Source organism: Drosophila santomea, chromosome X, assembly GCF_016746245.2.
Source record: "Drosophila santomea strain STO CAGO 1482 chromosome X, Prin_Dsan_1.1, whole genome shotgun sequence".
NCBI classification, from domain to species: Eukaryota; Metazoa; Arthropoda; class Insecta; order Diptera; family Drosophilidae; genus Drosophila; species Drosophila santomea.
The window spans coordinates 2,917,783-2,925,892 of NC_053021.2; the positions used below are offsets into that span (position 1 = coordinate 2,917,783).

Sequence of the window (8,110 nt, forward strand, 5' to 3'; positions counted from 1 at the left end):
CATGTACGTGAACGGCAAATTTATTTGCACAACTGCGATTGATGCTGGCATCGAACCGCCCCCAGTCGGCAACCTGCAGACCTTGTGCACTGCAAAAAAATTAGTGTATCTATTGAAAGCAACGTAGGACTCTTTCACTTGCTTTGCGCATTAGAAAATGCCATTAGGCTAAATGCAAGTTTATAGCTGTCTTAGGGATATATGCAATAAATTCAAATTGGCAGAGATTTGGAAAGTGCATTTTTCTGAATGCAGTGAATGCAGTGAATGCAGTGAATGCAGTAGCCTGACATTCGGTGAATCCGGCTGTACGTCACTCGGAGTTTGGCATTTGCCAAATGCTCGACGCCCGATCGGCACCATAAAAGTCTGTTGCATAAACCAATTTCGCATTTGCTACGCCACCGAATGCAGAATGCCGCCGAGGGCGCAGGCAAAAAGTGGGCGGGCAAGGGGAAAAGTGGGCGGGCAAGTGGAAAAGTGGGCGAGCAAGTTGGGAAATTCTGTCAACGCAACTTCTTCTTCGACTGGCAGCAGCATCGCTGGCTGCTGATAACGTAAACCGCTTTGATTTTTATTTAACTGCACATTTCCCCCTTTCGGGGACTGACATTTAATGGCAACTTGTGGCGGATTTTCGATTGCAATTTCTGCGGTTTTCCAATTTTCCCCAATTTTACCCATTTTCCATTTGCCTTCGCTTATTGCATTTATTTATTTTGTGTGCGCGCTCTGTTCGCTTTTTGCCTTTTTATTTGCTTTGCTTTTTAGCCTTTCAGTGGGGCGAGTGAAATTGATAATTTATAAAATTCCTGGCAAATGGCAAAGAGAAAAGGTGGAAAAAGCTGGAAAAATGTAAAAAAAAAAACGCAGTGTTTTCCCCCATTTCTCCATCAATTTGGTGGTGTGTGTGTGTGTGTGTGTTGCAACACATTTGCCGCGTTCGCCTCATGAAATATTTCTCAAGTTTCGGCCGTTACCTTGACTTGATAGAAAGCATCCTGCGGCAGCCTGGTGGCCACTTTATGGCGGGTATCCTGCATCCTTGCCAACAGCCTCCCCTACCACCACCTCCCCTTCCACGACCCCCACCACCTCCCCAGTCGTCCATTAAATTATGCAAAACACACACTCACACACACACTTTCCCAAGGACTTTCCTTTTGTGTCCTCCTCGTTTCTATTTTGCCTTTTCTCACGCCCGCTTTAAAGAAAATATATTTTGCACTTGGCTGTTGCTTTTACTTAGCCAAGTGAAGCGTGGCAACACACACACACACACACACACACACATCAACAGCTAAGGTCAAAATAATGCAGATATTTTTATACTCTTATTTTTTCCATTTTTTCCTACCATTCTGAAGTGCATTTTTAACTGAATCCGGATTACTGAGCTGTAAATAATTTAGTCAAAAATGTATGCCATATAGAGTCCATTAATTTACAAAATATTGCAATATGAGCTTAAAAAACTGCGCGTCTGCTTATTACTTTTAGCGTAGCTGTAATTTGCCCCACAATCTAACCCCATTAGGTGGTGGCGCCCCAAAAGCCCCCAGCTGCCACCCCACGTATTTATTTGGCGCTTCGCTGCTTTTATTTTATTGAAATTTATGATTTCTGACACCGAATTTATGTTGTTTTGCATTCCGGCGAGTGTGTGTGTGTGTTTCTGTGTGCTTGTCTGTGTTTGGGGGCATAAAATAAACCTCAAATACTCGTAAAATGCCCAGTAAAAGCAGCCCGGCCACCAGAGTCACAAGTTTTTGAGAGAGGGAGGCAGAACCTACTGCTTGCTTTTTCCTTTCGCAACCGGATCCTTTTCGCCTTGTCTAAATATATATACATACATATATATGTAGGAATCTGGGTTTCACTTTGGTTTTTGGAAGCTCCTCTTTGGCCCGGCCAATGCCAGTGAATTATTTAATTCGTATAAATATTGAAAACTGCATTTTTTATGATGTTTTCCCGTTGGTTTATTGCTCTTTTGTGGCGCTCTCATATCGCATAGCCTGCCCAGTGTCCTGGCCACAGGATCCCCCATCCTGGAGCCCCAGTATTTGCCAGAGACATTGCGTATTGATATTTCACACTTCCATGGCCCACGGATTTAACATATATATGTATATATATATATGTGTGTATAAGAAGAGTTCGCATTGAATTTAAACCCTTCATGAAAATCCCCATGAATAAACCCAGCGAGAGATGGCAAACAAAAATAGATGGAAAAAAGCAAATCCTTTGGTTCTGTGAATATGCATACATCAAACTGAAAGGGTATGTTTTGAGTTAGCCTTACAACGGTTGTGTATTTTATACTTCTGTGTGATATTTCACTTGCCTTAAACTCATTGTCGATTGTCGATCGTAGATCCTATTAGGATCAAGTGCATTAATGAAGTAAGCAACTTAACAGGCAACTTTTTGAAATTGCAATCCAAAGTAGGAAGTACTTGATTTTATCTCTGCGTGCACTCTTCACATTCTGAGTTCCTACCGAACGAAATTCGTATCCCTGGATAAGTGTAAGTAAAGCAACTCGGAACCAGCTCATGGCAAACATGGCAAACATGGCAAAGGCAAGGATACTTCCACACAAATACGGATACAAGTGCACACTCCAGCTATCCAGCTATGCAGCAGACACACACTCACAATCACACTCACACACACTCCACAGTCCACACCCCCAAAATAATCCCCAAAAGATGAAAATTGTGTAAAATTTGTGTGTTGGTTTCACTGATTAAGGATGGCTTACTGGCTGCTTGTCGGCCCCCAAAAACTGCTGCTTCTACGGCTGGCCCCATCAGGGGAAATCTCTTGAAAGCCAAAAAGATGAATAGACCAGACCAACATCTAATATGTGCGAAATTTATCAGCCTCGATACACACACACACACACACACACGTGGGTGGAGAAAGGATATATTCAGGAGCAATGCGGCTGCAAGGACGAAGGCAAACGGCATGGAAAATCGCAATAATAATTTTGCCTTTCAGCTTCGGTTTCGGTTTCTGTGGCATCCGAGAGGAGGCGGGCCAAGTGGGCGGTTTTAAAAGCTGCCTCAAGGATCCTGCCATCCAAGGATGCCCAGCCATGTGAGTGGACAGTTGCGGTCCCTCGGATGCGAATGCGAATGCGACTGCTCCAATTATCCAGGAGGTGGGGTTGGAGGTGGAGGTGGAGGTGGAAGTGGCTGGGAATCGAAACTCACGAATTGCAATGCAGTTTGCAGATGCTCGGCTACTCGAGCATCCCATCATATATTTTCGTTATGCTTTTGTTGGCTACAACAGGAAAGGGGAAGGGTTTGTTGGTTACAGTAACAGTTGGATTAAATTGTACAATGCTCCGGCGGAGTATCCCATCCCATCCCTCTGCTCGTAGCTCGCTGTCGGGTCCGTTTGCATTTTCTGTGGGTAGTAATGCTGTTTTCCTTGATCCATATCCGTTTGCTCATTTGGGGAGGGCCGTCGATTTCCTTTGTGCATCCTAGCATCCAATGGCCTGCAAGTAGCCCTGGATCTGCTCACTCAGCGCATGGCTATAAAAAGAGTTGTTTAGTTTTTCTTTTCTCCAGTACCAGTACCATGCACAATATGCTCACCCAAAGCCCTTGCCGCCGGCCGTAGACTTCTTGTAGAGAGCGGCGAGGAGGAGGATCTGCCCGGTCATCAGCAGTTCCCGTTTGCCATAGCTCAACCAGCCTTTGGATTTCACTTGGGTGGTAAGCAGTACACGCTCTTCCAATGGCTCACGAATCTCTCGTCTGGAAAGCTGGCGTTCAACACGTTCACGGTCTACCCGTTCCTCGCGGCGCTGTACTTCTCGGCGAAGATCTTCCCTTTGAAGATCATCTCTTTGGATATCGACGCTCTCCACTCGGCGCTCCTCGTCTTGCTCAACTTCTTGTTCCTCTCTTCCCAGACCATCGCGCTCCACTCGACGTGTGTCCTCTCGCTCCTCACGCCGCTCGCTAGTTCGGAAATCGTCTCCAGTTACTCGCCGTTGAACTTCTCTTCGCTCAACTCGTCGGGATTCCTTTCGTTCTCGTTCTTCCGCCCGCACTTCTTCTTCGACGCGCTCCATCCTGCGCTCGGCTCGTTCCTCCCTGCGTTCATCTTCACGGTCTTCTCTACGATTAATATTGCTCTCCACCCTTCGCTCCTCATCGCGAATAACGTCTTCCTGCACTCTTCGCAAGTCGAATCGACGGAAGGATTCTTGTTCTGCACGGCGCACGACTTCATTCTCTTCCCGGCGCTGGTTGATCCTGTCGAGGTCTTCCTCTTGCTCTACACGCCTAGCTGAGTCTCGCTCTTCCCGTCGCTGTACCCTGCGTTCATTGTCACGCTCTTCCTTGCGGTCTTCGCTTCGTCGAGAGTTGTCATCCAAAACAAATCGTACTCGGTTCTCTCGCTCTTCGCGTCGTTCAACACGCCGGTCTTCTGCTCGTCGAAGATTCTCCCGTTCGTTTCGTTGCTCAGGGTCTCGCTCTTGTTGTTCACGCTCCATGCGTCGGGACAATTGCCTGTCTAGCCTAGCTCCTTCGTCACGGCGATTAACGCGTTCCTCGCGTCTGGACACTTCACGTTCTACTCGGCGTTCGAGTCGTCTGTCGTTCCCTGCTACTCGTCGAGTTTCGTAGTCACGCCTGTCCGATTCGCGCTCCTCACGTCGCTCCACCAGTTTCTCACGTGCCTCACGAGGCTGATTGCGAACCTCACGAGTGTCTCGTTGCTCTTCGTCGGCATCACGTCGCTCCACACGTTCCTCGCGGACGTCGCGTCGCTCAACTCGTTGTTCTCGAGTTTCACGTCGCTGCTCTCGGTTCTCACGAATTTGACGGTGCTCAACTTGATTGTCACGAGCATCGCGTTGCTCAACGGGTCCGACGCGAGCTTCACGACCCTCCACTCGATCTTCACGGGATTCACGTCGGTCCTCTCGATCTTCACGGGATTCACGTCGGTCTACTCGATCTTCACGAGTTTCACGTCGGTCCACTCGAACTTCACGTGTTTCACGAGGCTGCACCCGCTCTTCCCGGGCTTCACGTCGCTCATCACGAGCTTCGCGAACCTCCAGTAGTTTGTCTTCTCGAGCTGCACGCCTGTCCACTCGAACTTCACGGGTTTCACGAGGCTGCTCCCGCTCTTCCCGAGCTTCACGTCGCTCATCACGATCTTCGCGAGCCTCCAGTCGCAGGGATGAGTCCAAACGAACCCTAGTTTCCTCGCGCCTTTCGTTGCCACGATCATCGCGTGCCACTGACTCAACGCGGACTCTCCTCTGACTCTCCGCGGCGCCTTGTCTGTAAACCATGTGCTCATCGTAGTCGTCCTGGCGTTGATGGCCATCCCAGCGGCCTTCTTTGCAGATGTCAGTGCCACAGGAGTGCCTGCTGCTCGCCCATGTCACAGTTAAACAGCCAAGGTGGAGCAGAAGGAGCAGAACGCAAAGCCGTAGTCTCATCCTCGGTGGATCGGTGGTGCTTGGTGGTCAGGTACGAAAGAAGAAGTTGGAAGATTCAGTCCGCTGCTGTGTCACCAGCAGGATACGCAACTGGAATGACTTCGCTAGAGGATTGTCGCCACTTTTATAGCGGAATCCGGCCTAGAAACTTAGTTGGGCAACACCCACGCTGGCACTTCCTGCTCCCAATTTGCTGGGCTGATTGATTGAATTCCGCTTATCGCACATGTGCACCACTGCACCACCAAGACGACACAAGACGCAATTCCAAGTGGCGCAGACGCCACTGTCCACTCGAGTGAGCCTAATGCGCGGCCGCCTGTTCCAATTTTCCATGAATGAAAACTGCCAAGCCCGTGACGTCACGTGGGGGGTATATATGGGTGTATGGGTATATGGGTATATGGTGGTTATATGTACATAATCGTATAAACAATAAATAAAATAGGGAATCGATTTGCGGAGCTCGTTAAGCACCAGTGACGTCAATATATGTACATATGCTTGGAAGGAGGATGCTGAAACTCCGTTTTTGCCGGAGCGAGTGCACAATTGCGATAAGCGCAATTCAATCAAAATCAAATTAGAGTGCATCGAGCAAAGGAGCCAACCCAATAATTGAGGATACTCCTGTGGCGCTTTAGATGGCCATCAGGGCATAAAATTGCCCATCGACTTGGCAACTGTGTCCCGGACTCTGGTGTCATGGCCATGAAACCACTCCGGGTATAAAAGCAGGCACGGCCAGCTCGCAGAGCTTCACAGTTCCAAGGATAATCGAGCAGAGAGCGAGTTGGTTGTTTGGTTCTTCGAATTCCGGTTTGCCTCGGAACCGGAGGCTCGAGGATGGACCCTTTCTGGACTTCTGGAGTATCACTGGGAAGGCCAAGCAATTGGAGTTGCAGTAAACGCCGACTAAGAATATCACTTAACCAAGTATCAAAACAGTCTAGTTATACGGTTTATATATCTGCATCTTATCCGCATTAACCAGCATTTAATCAATTCGTAGTTCGGTTACTATCTATACTATCCAAATGTAATCACTGTTAAACTTAGCCAGTTAAATGTTGCTGTTGTTTGGGATCGTATTGTCATGGAGCTGAAGGATTTGAGCAGCTTCTTCTCTTACTCGCCTATCCGTAAACCACTTACTCGTATATATATTTGTATGCAACTTCAACGCTAGTCTAGCCAGTCTCGTACGGAGGACTATAATGTATAACTATCCATATGCTTGAATGCACGATACAAGAAGCACATATTATTACAATGTTCGTTTATGGGGATTGCCCGAATCGTCGGTAGTTATCCATCCAGAAACCAAATAAATTGTACTCGTACTTTAACCAACAGTTGGACAGAGATCAAGTTGAATTTCAATGGGAGGGAGTTTCAAATGAATCTGCAGGACTTCCGATTTCAGTACGCATAGAATCATTCCTTCACGATTACGATTCTCTGCGTTATAACACCAGAAGTACCTCCAGAAGCTCCATCATGTCCTATAGCATTTCGCAGTGGGTGATGAGCAGTGGCCGGCTGATTTTGCCATTCTTGGTGCCATGAGCTTCCATGGCCACGATGACCTTGTCGCCGCGAATCACCCGACCGAAGCCCACGCGCTGACCCATGGCCACCGGCAGGGGCTTGAAGCTGATGCTAAAGTTGATGGCTCCGCCGGGGAAGCCGTGGACACAGAACTCCTTGGCGCAGGACAAGACGCAACCGTAGCGAGCGTGACTCACCACGCGCGTATCGAACTCCATGGGATCGCGATAGCTTAGTGAGGACGCTTCGCCTCCGCTGTTTTTGCAGCTGCTCAGGAGATAGCCCTCCACCCACAGACGTGGAAAGATCCGGCGCACGGCGAACTCATGCGACCGCTGGGCCAGGCAAGTGCGGACGAACTGCAGCACCACCAGCGGCGCCGCCTCCGTATATAGCTGCACCACCACTTGGCCCAACGGCCGGCCGTCCATCAGGCCGAAGTGCAACACAATCCTGGGCCGGAGCAGTCTCATCAGTTCGAAGTTTCCCACGGGCATGTCCAGATCCCAGCCAATGTACTTGTCGAACACCTCACTCTCACCCAGAGTGGACCGATTGGTCATCACACTGGGACACCTTATGCTGCTCGTTGGCGATTGCCGGCTGGACCGCTTCCGCTGGGCGGCTGCACGCTCATGGATCCTCAACAGGCGGCGACCCAACAAAAGGTTGTGACGCTCCACCAGATCCAGTCTATGCCGCATTTGTGGTAGAGCCGATTTGGGAACGAGCGGTGGACCCTCGTCAATGTCAATGGTGCCTCTGGTTCGCTTGATCTTCGACAGATTCAGTAGCAGGCGCACATTCGCGTTGGTACGCTCCAGAAAGATGCGGGCATCCTCGTGCAGGACATCGAATCCCGACTGCGCCTTGGCGTTCATCAGGGGCGGTCGTTGGTGCACCAAACTGGTGGCTCGACTGAGGCGGTAAAGGTACAACTTGTTGCGACTCATCTGTACTCGTCGGTGGTGGCGCTCCGTGAAGCTGGATACTCGGGAACCCAGTGACCCACCGGTGCGAAACGGACTCCGGTCAAACATATTCAACAATTGTCGATAAGGCGAAGAAGTT

The 8,110-nt window shown here is 49.2% G+C and overlaps 2 protein-coding genes across 2 annotated transcripts; both read right to left on the reverse strand.

The window, feature by feature from the left end:
• Positions 1–3,238: 3,238 nt before the first annotated feature.
• On the reverse strand, positions 3,239–5,488 carry LOC120456887 (trichohyalin). Its single transcript, XM_039643984.2, has 2 exons — positions 3,621–5,488; positions 3,239–3,557 (listed from the first exon to the last, which is right to left on the reverse strand). The coding sequence occupies exons 1-2, from the start codon at positions 5,486–5,488 to the stop codon at positions 3,506–3,508; spliced, it is 1,920 nt and encodes a 639-aa protein (XP_039499918.1). The 3' UTR covers positions 3,239–3,505.
• Positions 5,489–6,981: 1,493 nt separating this feature from the next.
• LOC120456890 lies at positions 6,982–8,100 on the reverse strand. The gene has a single exon (XM_039643988.2). The coding sequence runs from the start codon at positions 8,077–8,079 to the stop codon at positions 6,994–6,996; it is 1,086 nt and encodes a 361-aa protein (XP_039499922.1). The 5' UTR covers positions 8,080–8,100; the 3' UTR covers positions 6,982–6,993.
• Positions 8,101–8,110: the final 10 nt, after the last annotated feature.